At 38.3% G+C, this 21,943-nt stretch overlaps 1 protein-coding gene across 1 annotated transcript; it reads right to left on the bottom strand.

Annotated features, from left to right (window-relative positions):
* Nucleotides 1-16: 16 nt before the first annotated feature.
* LOC101744843 (DNA replication licensing factor Mcm2) lies at nucleotides 17-21,523 on the bottom strand. The gene is made up of 16 exons (XM_038012122.2): nucleotides 21,367-21,523; nucleotides 19,937-20,103; nucleotides 19,240-19,406; nucleotides 18,140-18,329; nucleotides 17,529-17,718; nucleotides 16,287-16,589; nucleotides 13,931-14,134; nucleotides 12,576-12,807; nucleotides 12,349-12,440; nucleotides 11,497-11,582; nucleotides 8,189-8,356; nucleotides 7,281-7,442; nucleotides 6,013-6,163; nucleotides 5,808-5,907; nucleotides 3,920-4,059; nucleotides 17-1,436 (listed from the first exon to the last, which is right to left on the bottom strand). The coding sequence occupies exons 1-16, from the start codon at nucleotides 21,367-21,369 to the stop codon at nucleotides 1,149-1,151; spliced, it is 2,643 nt and encodes an 880-aa protein (XP_037868050.1). The 5' UTR covers nucleotides 21,370-21,523; the 3' UTR covers nucleotides 17-1,148.
* Between the last annotated feature and the right edge of the window lie 420 nt (nucleotides 21,524-21,943).

Genomic DNA, 21,943 nt, shown 5'->3' with positions numbered 1-21,943 from the left:
ATAATTAAAATGTCCATTATATTTTGTTTCTTACACATCAGTTTATTCAATGTACTTTAAAACTATAGATCACAATCTATTAAAATACTTAAAATAGCAAACATTTTAACACAAAATCGATGACGAAAGTTACACTAAAATCAGGCAAGGCATTTATGAGCTAATTATCCTTAAAATTATTTAATTTTTACGCATAAGGCGATCGAAATGATAAAATTGGTTTGTTTTTTTTTTATCATTTTTAAACAGGAGCCCCTATAAATAACCTAATTATAGTAAACTAAACTAGAGTAAAGGTGGGTTTTACTGTGTATATCGGCACATTGCGTCACATTGGCAATCGGCTATTGTTCACACTGTCGTAATTAAAATCCTTTTTTTATCTTCATAACTGCAATGTTTTTAGTGTTAATAGAACTCTGCTAAAATAAATTCAATGAATCAATCGTGTTATTGTTAGTTGAACAAGACGTGTGCCAAGATTTCTTTTACACATACAAAGTGCGCACGTTTCTCCTGTAGCTTTCGTAGGCAGATTGCAGCGTATAAAAACAAGTATTTTTATCAGGGTTCACCGGACGTTAAGTGATCACCGAAGCTGACACAGGTGCGAATGTCACAACCGATCTTGGGACGTGAGGTCTCGTCTTGTATTCTAGTGACAGTTGTCCTACATATTAAATCGGAATACTGGCTACTTGCGACATAATAGTTAACACGGTAGTACCTAATTGTGCTTATTATGACGCAAAACAACGAAGAACACAAAATATGATACGTTTTATTATTATTGTAGATATAAGTTATTATATAGTAGATAATAATATAGATATCACAGACTGAAACGTCATGTGATAAGAAAGGTGAAAGGTGACATCTGAACCATGGTAATTCCTTATTAGTAGGGGGACCGGTAACCTCATTTATTCACTATATTAGAAACAACTTCGCCGTAACGTAGTAAATATTTAGAGAACATTATATTCTTCTCTCATATTCAAAACTAATTAACTCTTGCAAACTATTATGACTAAAACAACTTCAGTGAAAGCCTTAATTCATAATTATTAAATCTCAAATGCTTGTAAATTAAAACAATAAAAAAATAATATCATAAGGAAAATTGAAGCCGATGGACTTTGTTTATTTTATGAAGCACTGGGCACTTCGGGTAGTAAGTGCACAATTACCTTCCTCTTTTGATCATAACTGAAATTATTGATTTTAAATATGTAACTGTCATAAAATGGTTTCAGATCCGTTATGTTTATTTGACGGGCCCTCTCGAGCAGATCTCTCTCGGAGATTTCTATTGTTGATTGTGAATGGTTGTGGAGGCCTCTCATGTAGGCCAGTTGGTCTATGGTCAGCTGCCTCAGGATGTAATAAAGCAGCTCACTGTGATCCTTTTTGTAGGATAAATACTTTTGGAACGTCTGTAAGAAGAAAAATAATATTATTTAAATTATGTAACTGGTAATGAGTAAATAAAATCTGAAATATCGAACCACTAAAACCGAGATCTAACTGTGCTTAGTGCGAGTTTTTTAACGCTCTCGATAGCGTAAAAGTTAGCTCATAGTTGTATGAAATGGGATCGTTTGCGTACGTTTGCCGCTAGGGGTGCTGTTCCAACTGCATACAAAAATGACTTTTACGCTATAGAGAACGTTAAGAAACTCGCACTAAGCACACTGCTCTCGTGTCGTGCCGGGAACACGTACGTGAGACTATGGAGGGTAGAGAGGTAAGGAGAATCGTCTCATATGGGAGAAGCTTGAAAAAGTGTCCCACTTTCAGCACTAAATAACAGTTCAAACATCCTTCAGAATGGCGCTAGCATAGGCACAGGGTATGATATGAATTGAGCAGTTGTTCACTGATTGAAATATGCTGAGTTAGGAAATTTAATATATTTAATGAGTAGAGTAGTTAGTGACAGTGTAATTAATATACAAGACCTCACATGTTTACGTAGTCCAAACTAATTTCGTCAATATAACCTAAAATTTTCACTGGTGGTAGGACCTCTTATGAGTCCGCCCGGGTAGGTACCACCACCCCGCCTATTTCTGCTGTGAAGCAGTAATGCGTTTCGCATTGAAGGGTGGGGCAGCCGTTGTAACTATACTGAGACCTTAGAACTTATATATCTAGGTGGGTGGCGGATTTACGTTGTAGATGTCTATGGGCTCTAGTAACCACCACTTAACACCAGGTGGGCTGTGAGCTCGTTCACACATCTAAGCATGAAAAAAAAAAAAAAGTGGTAAAACGTGGAGACATCGATTGCATTTTCTGATCAGTTTTAAATAACATATTTTTTATGATTTTGTAGTGCTTACAGCTCTTTCGTCCTTTTTTATTTCTCTATCATATTCTAATAATTTTCAGCGCCTTTTTTAAATTTACCCTTATTTAGGAGATTTTAAGGGACACTTATTACACACAGAGACGGTTCTCCTTACCTCTACCCTCCATGCGTAAGACAAATGCGAATTATTTTAAATAAATCCGTGCGGTTGTACAGTCGTTCATTAACTACTTTGCCTTTGAGTGTTAATAACATTTCGTATCTAGTTCGTTGCCTTTATAATTGAAGTGGCTTGATTCAAAATACTTTAATTTTTTGGCTAACTCCAAAAATGTAATTAAAGAATTATTATAATATTTTAGTTTTTCAAATTTAATACCATAAGGTATGCAGCTTTTGATTTAAAAGAGACGGAAAGAGTACGTTTTTCCTTTTCTGGACTAAAACTGTATTTTATAAACTTTAAGGCTTCGTCAAACAGAACGCGTAATTAGCGCGCGTCAGAGCGCTAAACTAACGCCGCGCTATGACGCCGAGATGTGTTGTACTACGATGGTAACATACCGTCAAACAGAGCCCCAGCGCTATAAGTACGCAGCGCTCTGTCGCGGCGTTAGGGCTGTTTGACAGTATATTACCATAGTAGTACATCTCGTCGATAGTAACACATCTCGGCGTCATAGCGCGCCGTCAGTTTAGCGCTCTGACGCGCGTTAATTACGCGTTCTGTTTGACGAAGCCTTAAAGAATACATGTTTACATAAGTCTTTCGCGGTATACGTAAAAATTTTTAGTTAGACCACTTCAGTTCTAACGTTGCGACATACGAAAGGTGCAGTTTGGGTGCCGCTGTAGATTTTTTGTGGTAATTTCCACAGAGTTCCACACTTGTATTTCACGTACTTATTACATTCTATAAACACAAAACGTTCAACTGGGAGACACGAGGACAAAGATTCAGCTGTACACGCACCGGAATGCACGACTGGTTTAGTGATTACGTATGACTAGAGTAGTATGAATATACTAGATATTTTGTAGTCACGCTGGTGTAAAAATACGTACAATCACAGTCTGTCCGTTGTGACTTTAATCATGGTTTAAACATTACTAGAGGTCCCGCAGTAGTCGAAATTCGACTATAATTAATTGGAATTGCAAGTTTGTACACTATTATGATTGTATTCTATACTTCTATAATCACAAATTTCGCCAAGACCACACTATAAAAAATATTAACAAAGACAATTAATATTTAATCTGTTCTCAATTTGACAACAGACGTCAAGAACAAAAGTTTGACAATAAATAGTATGCATGCGTGTGTGCGTCAAATACAAATGTAATGTTTTCTTTATTGATTTAATGTATCTTTTATGCATTATTTAAAACAAAATTAGCATTGTGCACTTCTTCTCTATATTCTCTATAAGTGTGGAAAATTTCATACTCTTCCGTCCGCGCAAGTTTCGTAAAAAGGGATACAAAGTTTTTGCTTCACGTATTAATATATAGATTAATATTGATGTAATTAAAAGTTAAAATCTATCGGGATTTCGTCACAAAAACGAATCTATGTAGGTAGAGAATGGTGCGCGGTGTGACCTGTCTCATGGCTCGCATGACGCTGTACTTCTGCGTGTCGACGAAGCTCTCCAGCATGGTGCGGATGGCCACGTTCACGTCCTCCTCGCTGACCTGGCTCCGTAGGTGCATGCGGGCGTGAGCCTCGCACATGCGGATCACTGAGACACACACACATTACACATTTTAAATCTATATATATAAAAATGAATTGCTGTTCGTTAGTTTTTTTTTATTGTTTAGATGGGTGGACGAGCTCACAGCCCACCTGGTGTTAAGCGGTTACTGGAGCCCATAGACATCCACAACGTAAATGCGCCACGAAAAAGACCTAACAGCTCAAGGGCAGCTGCTTCGAGAATGCATTTACTGCCGGATCGGAATCACGACCCACTAAGAAGGTCCGGCGGAAAACTTAATGGGGTCTGTTTATGGGTTAGGTGCGGTGACCCCCCTAGGTCTAAGACCTAGGCCGCACTACGGTTTTTTCCCGGGAGCGGTTAACCGTTGTAACCGTGAAACCGCTTAAGACGCACACACTACAATTATTACCCGCGAATTCGCCCGCGATTTTCACAGTTTGAAGATGGACAAATTTCAAAAGAGCAGTGTTCCTCTGGTACTAAGAAATAGAAAAAAAATACAACGAAATTTTCACAACTGTTGGGTCCGTCCACTTACTAGCAGTAGATTTGAGAAAGGTTTCTTTCATAAGAAATATCAAAATTTAAGAAAACCCCTAGAGATAGTTTTCAATCACCATCAGATGCCAGTAGTCAGTTTCACGGAAACAAAATTTCGCGAATGTATGTAAACGAAGCTCTCTTGGCCCTTCATTAATTACATTTAAATTTCCCGCGCATTAGCTTCGACTATCATAATAGTTAGAAGCTATGTTCATTCTATAATTGGATTTGCTCTCTGGCTTTGGGTATTCAAAAATATAACGTGCTTTCTTAATAGATTAAAAAAACTTGCAGATTTAAAAAAGGGTCTACATATTGAAGCAATATCTTTCAATGTTGTTTCTCTTTGCAGGTTCGAAAATAATCATAATAATTGTAAGTGTAGAAATAAGTTAATAAAATAATAATAATAAAAAACTCTTTGCAGAGCAACAGCTTGGTTCTTTGTTTCAATACAAAACACATATTATGTATTTGAAATATCAAAAACCCGTCCACGGTTACGCATAGTGCGTGCACTGATACCTAGTTCTATGGATTACAAATTTTGTTGCGGTTTTTTTCCGCGACAATTTTGTAACGTTTCGCGGTTTTTATTAATCAGTCGCGGGAAAGAACCGCAAGTGCGGCCGCTTGTGTTCGTTTTCGTGTTTCGTAAACTCACGCGATTAATAACCGCTGCGGTTATACCGTAGTGCGGCCTAGGCCTAAAGCTGCAAGCGACGATTGAGTGGATGGATCGAGGGGATCCGTAAAAACTAGCTGCGTTTTTTTCTCAATTTTTATTAAAGTATCTTCCTTTGCTGGAATTCAGGACCCTGATATTTTTTGCAAACAGGAATGAGTTTGTACAGTTGCATCTTCATTTAAGTGCTCATCGATTGGCGATCGAATTTTAACGGCAAATGTTCGATTCAGCTAATACAACTGGTGGTAGGAGCTCTTTTGAGTCCGCACGGGTAGGTACCGCCGCCCCGCCTATTTCTGCCGTGAAGCGTTTCGGTTTGAAGGGTGGGGCTGTCGTTGTAACTGTACTGAGACCTTAGAACTTATATCTCAAGGTGGGTGGCGCATTTACGTTTGCAAATGTCTATGGGCTCCAGTAACCACTTTACGCCAGGTGGGCTGTGGGCTGTGAGCTCGTCCACCCATCTAAGCAATAAATAAATAAAAAATACAAAATTAACAATTGTTTGTTTTTACGTTGTATTCATCGAAGTTACCTGATTCGATGTGTCGCACGGTGATGGGCAGGCTTCCCGTCGCGAGGGACTCCTGCCGGAGCTGACTGTACATTTTCGCGACTTTGTCCTGATCCATATTCTGTTGACGAAGAACAGCATTAATGCAACGTTTTCATTGTTTCTGTACACGACTTAGGGGGCCGGCGGGGCGTGGGGTGCGGGGGCGGGGCGTGCGTGCACGTACCTGCAGCTTGGGGTGCACGTTCTCCCTGGAGTACACGATGTACTTCTTGAAGAGGTCCTGGGGCAGCACGAAGTCGGGGTCGGGGGCGGCGTGGTCTAGTGACGTCGCGGGCGAGCTCGGGTGGTGCCGCATGTGCGAGCTCACCACGAATCTGTTGGTTCACATCAATACATCAGTTTTTTTTTTTCTACCTTGCTTAAATTTCTGAAATTGGTATCTACTTCAATTGTATATGTTTCCAAGGTATTTTAAGTATCCTTTATATGTAAATTGCTTATTCTTATTTGTGTGTAAAGAAACAATTTTTTTTAATAATTATTATTATATTACATTGTGTAATTGTATGTATATTTACGGATATATGTATGTATGTGTACATATTATTATATGTATATGTATTTCACTGGATTGATACACCGCGCGTAGTTCGTTTCCAAATGATTCTTGTTCATCTGATGGTTGTCTGGAAGAGATCGCTCTTAACGATAAGACCGCCAATTGTGCTTTTTTGTGTTTAATGTATCGCACTGTTTATTTGTTTTTTGGTGTACAATAAAGAATACTCTCTCTCGCTCTCTTTCTCTCTCTAGCTAAGAGCCTTGAGAGGCTATTCCAGCATAACCTTAACTAGTAGGTGAGCTCACGGGGATCAAACCTGATGACGATGCTAACACTAGCCCTAGCAAGAGCCGTACTTCACAGAATCTACCACCGGATCGGAGACGCGACCCACTGAGAAGATCCGGCGAGAAACTCAGTGGGCTGTGTCTGAGGGCTAATTTACTCGTCGAATACCGATACCTAGAAGCACCGTTAGTGGATCGGGAGGATCCGAAATGATGTGTTTGGGGCGACGTCGACTGCTTTTCATTCTATCCGCAGGTATCGAGAAAAAATACATCACGTTACTCGACTGGCATAAAACTATAAAACTAGGGTTGGGCTTGTACAATGTGTGTGTGTGTGTGTGTGTGTGTGTTTTTTTATTGCTTAGATGGGTGGACGAGCTTACAGCCCATCTGGTGTTAAGTGGTTACTGGAGCCCATAGATATTTACGACGTAAATGCGCCACCCACCTCGAGATATAAGTTCTAAGGTCTCAGTATAGTTACGACGGCTGCCCCACCCTTCGAACCGAAACGCATTGCTGTTTCACGGCAGAAATAGGCGGGGCGGTGGTACCTACCCGCGCGGACTCACAAGAGGTCCTACCGCCAGTGATCTAAGTGAGGTCTAGGTGTGTGCGCACAGGGTAGGCCCGGTGTACCTGGCGAGGTGCGCGTCCCGCATGGGGTCGGGCTCGTCGCGCACGACGCACAGCACGTCGAAACGCGACAGGATGGGCTCGGAGAGGGCCACGTTCTCTGAGAACGTGAGCGAGGCGTCGTAGCGCCCGCCGATGGGATTGGCCGCCGCTATCACGGAACACCTGCAAAAATAAACAGATCGAATATCAAACTCTTCTGTCTCCTCAGAGAGAGGTCAGGGTTTGATTGCACAAGGTTTGATTAGCGGTAGGCGGCGGCTTGGCTCTGCACCTGGCATTGCCCTTGTAGGCAGACGAGCTGACGGCCCACCTGATGATAAGTGGTTACCTTCGCCCATGGACTTCAGCAATGCCAGGAGCAGAGTCAAGCCGCTGCCTACCGCTTAATACTCTCCACAAACCTCGTTTGAAGAAAGATATGTCACAGCGCTCGGGAAACACCGTGGAAGGGAACTAATTCCATAGCCGAATACGTGGCAAAAATACTAAATCACTACATAGTATAAAACAAAGTCGCTTTCTCTATCCCTATATCCCTATGTATACTTAATTTTTTAAAACTACGCAACGGATTTTTTGCGGGTTTTTTTAATAGATAGACTAATTGATATAATAACATCCATTAAATAGTGGAGAAATCAATAATAAATTACAGTTTCCGAAGCGAAGCGAAGGCGGGTCGCTAGTACCTTATATAGTAGTACAGCGGTCGGGAAACTTTTTTAATTATTACCCCAAAATATTTACATTTTACTTCAATATATACATTTTACTCGCAAAAGTGCCATTTTTACCCCCCAAAATTTCATTTTACCCCATTTGGGGTAATTTAACCCCGGTTTCCCGACCGCTGTACTAGTGCTTTTATGAAAGCGCAATGTTGTTGAGTATCGGCTCGCGTCGCTCACCTGGCGTGCAGTGACGTGACGATCCCTGCCTTGGATATGGATATGGACTGTTGCTCCATCGCTTCGTGTATGGAGGTCCGGTCCTGGTCATTCATTTTGTCGAACTCGTCGATGAGACAGACGCCGCGGTCCGCCAGTACTAGCGCACCGGCTTCCAGCGTCCACTCCCTACAGGTCAGACAGGGACAAACGTGAGACAATGGGACCAAGTTCTCGTCCACTCCCTACGGGTCAGACAGGGACAAACGTGAGACAATGGGGCCAAGTTCGCGTCCACTCCCTACGGGTCAGACAGGGACAAACGTGAGACAATGGGGCCAAGTTCGCGTCTACTCCCTACGGGTCAGACAGGGACAAACGTGAGATAATGGGGCCAAGTTCGCGTCCACTCCCTACGGGTCAGACAGGGACAAACGTGAGACAATGGGGCCAAGTTCGCGTCTACTCCCTACGGGTCAGACAGGGACAAACGTGAGACAATGGGGCCAAGTTCGCGTCCACTCCCTACGGGTCAGACCGGGACAAACGTGAGACAATGGGGCCAAGTTCGCGTCCACTCCCTACGGGTCAGACAGGGACAAACGTGAGACAATGGGGCCAAGTTCGCGTCCACTCCCTACGGGTCAGACAGGGACAAACGTGAGACAATGGGGCCAAGTTCGCGTCCACTCCCTACGGGTCAGACAGGGACAAACGTGAGACAATGGGGCCAAGTTCGCGTCTACTCCCTACGGGTCAGACAGGGACAAACGTGAGACAATGGGGCCAAGTTCGCGTCCACTCCCTACGGGTCAGACCGGGACAAACGTGAGACAATGGGGCCAAGTTCGCGTCCACTCCCTACGGGTCAGACAGGGACAAACGTGAGACAATGGGCCAAGTTCGCGTCCACTCCCTACGGGTCAGACAGGGACAAACGTGAGACAATGGGGCCAAGTTCGCGTCCACTCCCTACGGGTCAGACAGGGACAAACGTGAGACAATGGGCCAAGTTCGCGTCCACTCCCTACGGGTCAGACAGGGACAAACGTGAGACAATGGGGCCAAGTTCGATGGCGTTGCTTTTTTAAAACGTTGACTGCAATGTAGGTAGGTCACCGGTGCCCTACGTGGCGCACTGAAGTAATTATGTCAATTTCTCTCTTCGATCTTCTTACTAAGGTGTGACAGTACCCGAGTGCCACACGTTTTTTTTTTTTTTTTAATGCAGTACGCGCCCTGTTCTACTAAAGGCAGCAATAGAGCGCATGATCGCCGCCGCCATTTTCGATTCGTTTCTTTATTGGCGCGGCTTATGCATTCGTTTATTAATACGCTTTTATTAGCTTCAGACGTATATATGTTTGTAATGGAATCTTTGAACATGATTTTGATTTTCAAAACGTCGGATTAACTCGAAATTTAGTATACTTATTAAAGACCGATGACAATTCAATATTTAAAAAAATAATTAAATTGCACTAAAAAAAAAAAAAAGTTTAAAAAACTAACAAAATACGCTTTTATAGAAAATACAACTTAAAAATAGAAAATAAATTGTAATAAATTTGAATTAAAAATAGTGTAAGAAAAAATGATTTTATAATTAAAAAAAAAGCGTGGGGTGCTTTTCAGGATATTATCAAAATAACCCCTTTACTCATATCTATTCATAAAATATTTACAACTACTGATACCGTGCATCATCCCTAGCTATTAGCCTCGTTATTAGCGCTCGTAGCCTTTAGGGCTATTTCAGCTACGCTCAGACGGGATGGCGTTGCAACAGACTTGAAAACAATATGGTCTGGTTTATTTTTTGGTTTATTTTTAAGCTCTGAATAGCTGTTACTGGCAGCTTAGCCCACGTAATTACGAAAGTGTCAGTATACTTAGTCTGGCCATAAATATTGTTACAATTAAAAATAAACAAAATATTACATTTGAATTTGGAATCTGTCATTTTTATATGATAGCTCATTGAGTTTTCTCATTTTGGCGCCAATACATTGTACAGTATTTTGCGATATTAAAATGGAGTGGGGTGATAAAGAGAACCGTTTGTGTACCGGGCTATTAATAGGTGCAATGAGACCCCCTCTGTTTGTGACAGAAAAAGATCTGGCCGTCCACGTAGTGTTCGTACGAAAAAGGTGGTCAAAGCAGTAAGAGAAAGAATTCGAAGAAATCCTGTCCGAAAGCAAAAGATTTTATCTCGGGAGATGAAGATAGCAACTAGAACCATGTCGCGTATTTTAAAAGATGACTTAGGACTTGCAGCCTATAAGAGACGTACTGGTCATTTCTTAACTGATAATTTAAAAGAGAATAGGGTGGTAAAAACGAAACAACTACTGAAGCGGTACGCAAAGGGAGGTCATAGAAAAATTTTGTTTACGGATGAGAATTTTTTTACAATTGAGCAACATTTTAACAAACAAAATGACCGTATTTATGCTCAAAGCTCTAGGGAAGCTTCCCAATTAGTCGACAGAGTGCAACGTGGGCACTATTTAACTTCAGTGATGGTTTGGTGGGGTATTAGCAATGAAGGAGTGACTGAGCCATACTTTTGTGAAAAAGGTATCAAAACATCGGCACAGGTGTATCAAGATACCATTCTTGAGAAGGTAGTGAAGCCCCTTAACAATATCATGTTCAATAATCAAGAATGGTCCTTCCAGCAAGACTCGGCGCCAGGTCATAAAGCTCGGTCTACGCAGTCTTGGTTGGAAACGAACGTTTCGGACTTCATCAGAGCTGAAGACTGGCCGTCGTCTAGTCCCGATCTTAATCCGCTGGATTATGATTTATGGTCCGTTTTAGAGAGCACGGCTTGCTCTAAACGCCATGATAATTTGGAGTCCCTAAAACAATCCGTACGATTGGCAGTGAAAATTTTTCCCATGGAAAGAGTGCGTGCTTCTATTGATAACTGGCCTCAACGTTTAAAGGACTGTATAGCAGCCAATGGAGACCACTTCGAATAAGCTTTTTATACTTTAAATTGTTTTATATTTATGTATTAAACTAACACACTGTAAAAGTAATAAATGTTATTTGTAATAGTTTTTTTTTCCTTTGTCTCAGTATTTATGGCAAGACTAGGCAGTTCCTTATGGGAACAATACTGCAATGTGTGCAATCATTACCCTAGCGCCCTCTAGTAAGTGCCGATCGCAATGGCGGCATTTACGTTGTAGATGTCTAGGGATCCCGTAACCACTTAACACCAGCTGGTCCGTGAGCTCGTCCACCCGTTTAAGCAATAAAAAAAATGTGTAGGTCATTTGTAAGTCATTATTTTACGGAATAGCTAAAGTTGTTACCTAGTGGTTGGGTTCTTCCGCACGTAGGCGGTGAGACCGACGGCGCTGGCCCCCTGGCCGGTCGTGAACACGGCCCTGGGAGCTATCTGCGTGGTCATATTAGTATACATTGAAGTTCACAATCAATTACAGTAGATAAATATATGATTTTATAAAACTTCAGTGAACTTAACAAACGCCATTGGTATTTTTACGCGCTGAGGTTCGGGATAAATAAATGTTCCACCAAAGTACAACTTTTTAGTTCTATATTCAACACTTAGAACAATTAAAACACTCAACAAACACTTTAAAACTCTCAATTCGCTTCTTCCGCTTCGCTTCAGGTGATCCGTTCGCTGTTTCTGCCATCTCTGCAACGCTTTTGTAGCCGATACCACATCCCTAGAATTATCGAGAATATTCCCCACATCTCTAGTATTGTGTTTCCGGTATCTGACAATAGATGGCGTTACTCTTACCGGCGTAACAGTATGCTAGGAGTGCGCACTAACTGATTAGTCTCACATCACCAGCCATTACATTACATTACACCAAGTTTTTCTTAATATGAGTGTGTAATCCAAATTTTGTTACAATGGTCAACTCGAACCAGTTTTTGTATTAACCCTAGAGCAATCTGTAGCTTTTCAATGTTTGAAGAAATTTTAGTGTACCCTAATAACGATCACTAACATTAATTTTATTTATGTTAATGTTATATTTTTCATCCAAGCATAGATTGCTTAATGCTTGTCGACTGGACATCAATGTTTTGTTGTCTATGGGTGAAATAACCACATCCCGCGGGGATGTGGAGTGGTTATTCTTACGCTACTGATCTAAGAAAGTTATAATCTGGCCTGAACTAACCTTTTCAGTATATTTCAGGAACTGCGACTTGGCTGTTCCGGGGTCCCCGCATATAAGAACGTTGATGTCGCCTCTCACTTTGTGTTTCTCGCCTGAAAAGAAAAAAAAATCATTACAATACATATATTAGTATGTGGAAAAAATTAGCAATGGCAATGAAAGACGATCAGTAGCTACTTAAAATAAGGTGAGCAAATTTCTAGATAACATAAAATCTTGTATCTCACCTGGATTTTTAGGTTCTCCTCCAAAGAGCGCTAAAGCTAATCCCCTTTTAATGTAATCGTATCCGTATATAGAAGGCGCTATGCTTTGTACTATTCTATCGCCGATTCTCGGATCCTTCGACAACTTGACTATGTTCGCTACATCTTCATCGGTCAAGGATTCAACAATGTGCTTGCAGTCCTTCACAACGATGTAATTCGCGATTATCACTGTCGCGAATACTGGGAATCCCTGGAAAATAATTTTAATGTGATTAAATTATTTTTTATTGTTTCTTGTTTGCCCTTTCCCTTTGTAAGCTGGTGGCAGTGCCTTCTCGCTTCGGTGACAAAGCAGTCGCACAGATAGTAGGATGGCGGAAATTACAGATCAGAAGAGACATCAAAGAGAGTCGAGCTAGTGGTAGGACGTCTTGTGAGTCCGCGCGGGTAGGTACCACCACCCTGCCTATTTCTGCCGTGAAGCAGTACTTAATGCGTTTCGGTTTGAAGGGTTTGATAATGTTGTCCTAGTTTGACTTATCTCTAGTTATAAGTGAAAATATATTCGGGAAAAACGATTTTATATTCAACTGTTCGGAGGTCATGCGCCAATATAAAGTCCTGATTTAAATATTAACCTCTTTTTCTTTTTTATTTCTGCCGTGAAGCAGTAATGCGTTTCGGTTTGAAGGGTGGTGAAGCCGTTGTAAATATACTTGAGACCTTAGAACTTATCTCTCAAGGTGGGTGGCGCATTAACGTTGTTGATGTCTATGGGCTCCAGTAACCACTTAACACCAAGTGGGCTGTGAGCTCGTCCACCATCTAAACAATAAGAAAAAAAAGCATAAAGCTGTTGTTGAGGTTTGATTTTTGAGACACAGTTGACCCGAATATGGTGTCAGTAGCTACATCTTCAATTACTCGCAATAATAAGAGTTCAGTAATATTAAGGTGCTCGCTCCATGGGCTGACAAGACAAGACAGCGGTAGGCAGCGGCTTGGCTCTGCCCCTGGCATTGCTGAAGTCCATGGGCGACGGTAACCACTCACCATCAGGTGGTCCGTATGCTCGTCTGCCTACAAGGGGAAAAAAAGAAGCTAACATTGAATATTGTCTTTCTGTAAACGCGAGATCAAGCCATAAAAGTTAATTAAATTGTATCTTATATCCATCAAAGAGAGTTTATTAAATAATGACGTCATTGTTTTTTTTTATTGCCCTTGTAGGCAGACGAGCACACTGCCCACCTGATGGTGAGTGGTTACCGTCGCCCATAGACTTCAGCAATGCCAGGTGCAGAGCCAAGTCGCCGCCTACCGCTAATCAAAAAAAAACAAGACTCGCTCGCAACTCTAACAAACAGACCTACCTGTTCAGTATTTAATGAGCCATCATAGTTGTTGGTGTATACACCGGTCAAGTCAACTTCATCACCGGGCTTACATCGGTCGCACAAATCTGCCAGTAATATGACATCTTTGCTACGAGGTATCCTGCCGGCCGGGATCCGACCTGGAGACTCCTGGATGGTGACCTTTTGATAGTTCCGATACACCGTTTGTTCCATATTCACCTGCAAATAAAATCTTCTATAATTAATTATAATATATATAAAAATGAATTGCTGTTCGTTAGTCTCGCTAAAACTCGAGACCGGCTGGAACGATTTGGCTAATTTTGATCTTGAATTATTTGTGGAAGTCCAGGGAAGGTTTTAAAGGTAGATAAATATGAAAATGCTCGGAATTAAATAAAAATAACAATGATATGTCCCCCGTCGGACGGATTCTTTTTGTTTGTTTTAAGTTTATTTTATACAAAGGTTTAGGTATTTTATTTATCGATTGAGGCACTACGAAGTCTGCCGGTTCAGCTGGTAATCAATAAAAAAAAATATTGTTTATTTATTTTATGGAATAAGTTAAACCTGGGAATAGTTCACATAACTTAGTGTTTTAAGTAATATGAATCTTATGGAATTGAAAAATCTTGCCTAATATGAGCAAAAAATAAACTTACAAATATCAAGAGCATTATTATAATATTGTGGAGGTAAATCCAAGGCACCATTTTTACAGGTGTAGAAGACAAACATTTAAAGATGACCCTAAACTTTAGGATTCTAAGATAAAATAACGTAATTTTTGTATATTCAAAGTAGCCACAACTATTCTCTTCTTTTTTTTTATGCTTATATGGGTGGACAAGCTCACGGCCCACCTGGTGTTAAGTGGTAACCGGAGCCCATAGACGCCTACAACGTAAATGCCTCGAGACATGAGTTCTAAGATCTCAGTTTTTACAGTACAAAGGCTGCCCCGCCCTCCAAACCGAAACGCATTACTGCTTCACGGCAGAAATAGGCAGGGTGATGGTACCTACCCGTGCGGACTCACAAGATGTCCTACCACCAGTATATAGCCATGCATTAGAAAAATAAATAAAGAAACAAAATTTGCTTAATACAATTTACATTTGGTTTTTTATATTTTTATAATTATAATAAAGCATGAGTGAACATTGAAAGAAAATGCTATGTACATCTATTTAATGGTTAAAATAAAGGGGTTTTTATTCTATCGATATTTAAAACAGACTGTTTACCATAACAACTTAAATTGTCTTCCTTTATCCTTTGTTTGCATGAGAAAAAAAAAAAAAGTTTCATTAATTTTGGATATCATTGAGATCATTGTGAAGTATTGTGATGTAATTAAACTTACATTTCTATAGTTCTATTCAACAGTGACAGGAAAGACATATCGCAAAGTGGATGTCAAACAGGAGTGCTATTGAAATAATCATTTTAAATTGGAACATATCGCGCCCTTTCGCATTAAAAGTGTACAATTTCAAACAATTTCAAATATATTCAAAATTGAGTTAATATGTGTAAACATTTGTTGCTCTAAGTAACAAATGTTTACACATATTAACTCAATGAAAGGCGATTGCATGCAGCAGAGATGCGAATGTTGCGATGGATGTGTGGAGTAACGAGAATTGATAGAATACGGAATGAATATGTTAGAGGAAGTCTGAAAGTGGCACCTGTGACAGAGAAGCTGAGAGGTGCGCGTTTGGGATGGTATGGACATGTGATGAGACGAAATGAAAATGAGGTTGTTAAGAGAGTGTTAACTATGAATTTGGAAGGATTTAGAGGAAGAGGTAGACCTACGAAGAAATGGATGGATTGTGTGAAAGACGATATGGGTAGGAGGGGAGTGAGCGAAGAAATGGTATATGATAGAAGAGTATGAAAGGAGAAAACATGTTGCACCGACCCCAGGTGACTGGGAGAAGGGCAGGATAATGATGATGATGATGATGATGATGTGTAAACATTTGGTATCATCACCAGTATTTTTCTCATAAATACTGTCAAAAGAGCGTAGTTTAGTTTTAGTTTTTTTTTTTTGTTTACTTATGTTTTGACTGCTATTAACAAAATTAATACATAATTTTATCTTACTTTAAAAGACAGATAATGTAACTGGTAATAAAAAAATGTTGCAATAATTATTAATATTAAAAATATTACATGTTAAACCTTTAAAACACTCTCCTATAAAATTAGTAAGTTTTGAGATTATATAGTTTTAATGTGAGAAGACGATACAAGTATTCTATACAACAAGAACCAGAAAGATGTTCCACATGTAGGGTCACTATAAGCCCTTTAGCCATGGCCCAGGGAATGTCTGTAAACAATTGTCACTCACCATAAATGGTCCAGAGCTCTGACACTCTGGACAAGACCCGGGTTTGACTTCAGAGTTCTGTGACTGCACGAATGGTCCCAGTATATATCCACAACGGTTACAATCGTATTTAACAACGGACAGTTGTGGTAGTACTCCGGTGGTCGACGTTATCACTCCAACAGTTCTCACAAGCTGGTTGAGGTGAAGTTTTCTGAAGGTGCGAAGTTCCTCAATGAGCGGTAGGTCTGATATGCGGACGTGGATCTCAGAGGTCACGCGTTCGTAGCTTGGGAATATTTGGAGGACTATCTCTTTGGCCACCTGCAAAAATGTGCTGTAGATCAGAAGAGGCTGCATATGTGGTATTTTCTAAAGTTTCTAGGCACAATAGAAAACACTTTTTCGGTTTAAGATTTGTCTATAACAATGTAATTTGCCTAATAATAAGAATACGGACTAACAAGAAAAATGAAATAGAAAAATTCACTATACTTCTATTACTGATCTGAACTTCACTAAGGGTCCTTCTTTATCTAATTTTACTTGTTGTTGATCATTAACTGCTTATTCATTCATGTATTCTCTACCAGCATGCAACTGTATGTAGTGGTAATGGTTTGTTGTAGGACTTCTTCTTTTTATAGCAGCTCTGCTGTGCCCTTAGGATTATCAATGTCCATAACACACTGTGACTTCATGGCAAATTACAAATAAAAATATATTACAAATTTATACATCAAATAAGGTGAGGGTTGCATACAGTCCACATGTCAACCATAATACTGCCAAACTGAGAGCAAAAAAGTCTGAGTACTTCTTGCTTTATCAACTATTATGAATTACTTGAAATTTTGTCCACGGTGTTTCCCGAGCGCTATGACTGAGTACTTAACGGTAGGCAGCGGCTTGGTTCTGCTCCTGCTGAAGTCCATGGGCGACGGTAACCACTTACCATCGGGTGGGCTCTATGCTGATCTGCCTACAAGGGAAATAAAAAAAATCGTGTCCGTCAAGTATCAAGAAAACATTTTTTGATATACTTTAATTGATTACTATGGTTGTAAGTTTTATATTCTCATATAATTTCATTTACGCGGAATTTTTCGTTAATGAAGATTATTAGTACTCTGCTAGGTTTAATTGTTTTCATTTAAATTGTCAACCTACTAATTAAAGAAATACTAGTTATTATTTCGGATTAACAGTTGAGATACAGTCATGATTGTTCTGCAGATTGACGAAAATATAATTAAAACTTACCTCATCGAATATTTGCAACATCTGGAAGGGAGCTTCAGGCAAAAAATAGGCTAAAACTTGTTCTCTATGAGCTAACAGATCAAACTCAACATGAAAGGATGCTTGGTTATGCTCACACATGCGTCTGATACGGTCCTTGTACACAAACTGGCCTTTGTTATTTGTGAAAGTTCTAAGGAAGTTCTTGAACCTTGGAGAATAAGAAGAATAATTAAAATTTTGAATAGATAATCTTTTATACAATAGTAATTTATTTGTGGGAATATTTAAAAGTTTGTAAAGATACTGACGGGTGTAACAAGAATTGGACTAGCAGATACAGAGAGAGAGAGAATAGACTTTATTGCACACCAAAACAGAATTTACATTCAAAAAACAGTCAAAAAGCAAATACATTTGTACAATAAGTTCTACATTTTATTTTATTTTATTGTACATTTTATTGTTTTAAATGTACAATCAAACAAATAAAAATTTAAATATAATGTGATTGTAATTATTTATATATTGGACAGGATATTTAGAACCCATACTTACTACACAATTTAACAGTTGGATCACAGAGATAGAGCAAACATATCTAATTTATTACTGTTTGGAATGTTACCAACCTGTTAGCAATTTCAGTTCTAGGTCCAAGCATTGAAACCCACTCCTTGGTGGTGTAACCTTTAGTATCTTCTAAATTCTCAATACTTTCGATACCTTCTTCCACTTGTTCTTCTGCACCCATCGCTGCATTCTCCGCAGCCCTCCTTCGTTTCGCTCGAGGGGCATCGGCATTTTCATCATCCGACTCATCTGTCAATTATAGTCAACTAATTGAAGATATTTAATTTATATCAAAAGAAATTAAATTTCTCTCTCTATCTATCTTTTTAATACGTTTTTTATTAGCTTCATACGTATGTTAGTATGTAACAGAATCTTTGAACATGATTTTGTGACCCCCTTCAAAACGTCGGATTTTTTGTTTTCCTGGGACCCGGAGTGTCTGCGTCAGGACCAAGAAGTGAAACTACCAGGCGCGCCGATCACCTATTTCTTGATAAGTTACCCACTGATTCAGATGAAATTCTTGAAAAATTTAAAAAAAGATAGAATTGAAATGAAACTAAAAAATGAAAAATAAATAATAGTTTAAAAAAACTAAAAAAAATACGCTTTTAAGGATAATCCAACTAAAAAAAAGCATAGGGTGCATGGTAACAATAGTAATCAAAATTTTATGAACAGATATAACTAGAAGGGTTATTTTGATAATATTCCGAACAGCGCTTTTTTTTTTTACAATAAAATCTTTTTTTCTTACACTACCTATTTATAATTCAAATTTATTAATTTTTATTTTTTATTCTTAGTTGGATTTTGTATAAAAGCGTATTTTTTTGTTTTTTTTTTAACTATTATTTATTTATTCTGATTCTGAATGTACTTGTTCTTGTCTCGTACCCCTTTGTAGTTTTGTGTTTTGTTATCAAGTAACTCCCACCCAACAAACAAGAGTCCAAACCACACCAAAAGACATCTGGGCACAACCAAAATCACAGACTCTATAATACTGGATTTTCGCGAAATCAAAAAGGACCACCATTAGAAAAGAAATTGAATTGAATTATCAAATAATTTTGAATCGATTTTTTTTTATTGACTGGACAATTAATGCAATTGGATCTTTTAATATTGAGTCATTATGCTATGATAATCTCACCGTACAACAGATCACGATCATCACGTCTTATTCTTCCTTCATCTCTATCTCTTCTTCGGAGCTCCTGTTCAACTGCCACACGGTCTCGAATGGACATTGCATCGTATTCATCATCATCAAGGTCTTCATTATCATAGCGATCCAGCGCGGGCATAGGACGATAATCACTGGAATAAAAAAATACGAATTTTTAGTCTTCAAAAACAATAATGGATATATTAATAAAATTATTCTCATAAGTGTTGTGTTGGCAGTATTTGATATTTGAAAATAATTTACTGTTTGATTGCTGGTTCTTAATAGTTGAATTTGAATACAATTTATACAGTCTTGAAGTCTGCACCGCAGTCTGACTCCTGGAATACTTATATCATCTAAAGGTGAGTGGCTACATCCACATAGTGATATCCATAACCACTTAACACCAGGTGGGTCATGAACTGGCTCATCTGTCTAAATAATGAATAAAATTAATTGTAATTTATATGGTGTTAGATTTTTTCAAGAAATTGCTGTTTTTATACTTTTTGTGATAATCACAATGAATTGTAATCTTGCTTTGAAAGAGTAAACATTTTTGAAACACAAGGCTATAAAATGATATGTTAAAAAACGTCTCTTTGAATAAATTTCAATTGTGAATTATCTATGGATGCATAATGTTATGGTGTACAAAGTTAAGTTACAAAATACATACGCTTCCATATTATCATTGAAAAGTTCCTCTCCATCTTCTTCTTCCTCAAGAGGATTATCACCGAGTATAGCCCCCTCATCTTCAAACATTTCATATTCTCTTGCTGGTGATGTCATTCGTGATTGAGCTCCTTCGCGGTCTGAAGGTGTGTCTGGGATTGGAGAACTCTGGAACATAAATATTCATTCAAATGTTGAACATGGCTATTACAGGACTGTACTCCTAAAAAACACAATTGTACTGTATTGTTAAACTGGGTATTTAAATACCATTCATACAAGTCATCAATGCAATTAAGAGTCACGGCCCACCAGATGTTCAGTGGTTACTGGAGCCCATGGTAAAGTAAGATTACCTACCTGTCAGGGCTTACAATACGAAAGATATTAGAAATTGTTACATTTAATGAACATACCTATCCAATTTAGATTTATCGTAAATGAAATACTGTATGAACTCAGCACTTTATAATCATTTCTAACTAGCGGCCCGCTCCGGCTCAGCTCGGGTCTTTAACCAAAAATTCAACAGTATTTGAAGTTGTTTTATTTTTTTAAATAAAAGAACACTTATTACGGCATAACTATAATAGTTAGACATATGCTATCGCGACGCTTTTTGTAAATAATAATGTGTTCTACAAAGTCGTAGTACATTATTTTATTCTATCATCAATAGTTTTCGCAGGGCACGCGATGTAAAGAATATTTTAGGTAATTTTTTACACCTTCGGTTACATTATTAGAGTTTTAGTAAGGATCCCAAATTTTTTTCAAAAAAAGATTATGCCTATGTCACTCGGGAATAGTCTAGCTTCCAAACAGTGAAAAAATTTTTCAAATCGGTTCAGTAGTTTCGGAGCTTATTCAATACAGACAAACAAACAAATATTTCCTCTTTATAATGTATAGAAGTATAGATAATTGTAGGACAGAACAGTTCAATTTGTGAAAGAAATTGTTTTTTTAATATATATGGGTAACGAAATCACAGCGTTTAAAATTTGCAAGGTTTGAAATAAATTAATTTGGGTTTTATTAAACATGTTGGAGTTTGTATATAAATGTAATGGCAGGCAACACTTGACACATGATTACAGATTTCGAATATTAGAATTATTTTAAATGTTTAAAAAAAACAGATGATTGTATTCTCGTAAGAAAATGTCAATACTTCTCATCTAGACACGGCAAGAGAAACATGTAATAGTTTTATAAAAAAAATATAAAGTAAATAAGTTTATAATGCTGTAAAAGTGTTCAAGCTATCTGCAATATAATTATAATGAAGCAGTTGTGTTTTTAAATAGCCCCTCATCACCTACAGAACCCAATCCCCTCAAATTTAACCGTCCAACAAAACATAAAGACACGAGTTCGTAGTTTGTAAACAAATGGAGAATTGTTTTATTTATTTATTCAAATACTTACCATTTTGTTTAAAGTAAGCAATTAAACGATCACACAATCACAAACAATAGTTTAAACAAATTAATTAAAGACTATAAACTAATAAAATGTACAAAACAAATAAGGCGGTTACAGTTACAAAAAAACGTAGGTTATGTTTATGAACCTTTTTTTTTATAAATTTTACTGACTTGGAAACAAAGTCTTTTAAGCCAGTTTATGAAGCTTAAGGCGTTAATCTTATTTTATATGTATCTTCATATATTCTCTAACTTTCCTAATCTCTCCCATGCGAATCAGTTAAAAATTTTTTGATTACTTAGTTTCCCAAGCGTTTATTTTGCTTTGTGGCAAATACGCAAGCCGAGCGAGCCAAAATCAAACAGAAGAAGAAGAAGAAGCTTAAGGCGGAGGACCATATATTTCTTAACAGTTTGGTCAATTTTGACAATTATTTAAAATATGATTTAATTTTGTATTTTAAAAATATGCTGTAACTATGTCTCTGCACATTAAATAAAAAAAATGGCTTTAATTTTATTCAGCAATGAATCTTTTTTCAGCGTACAAATAAGGGAAAAAAATCAACAATCTTAAA

This window comes from Bombyx mori, chromosome 7 (genome assembly GCF_030269925.1).
Source record: "Bombyx mori chromosome 7, ASM3026992v2".
NCBI classification, from domain to species: domain Eukaryota; kingdom Metazoa; phylum Arthropoda; class Insecta; order Lepidoptera; family Bombycidae; genus Bombyx; species Bombyx mori.
This window is presented reverse-complemented; position numbering and strand designations above follow the sequence as displayed.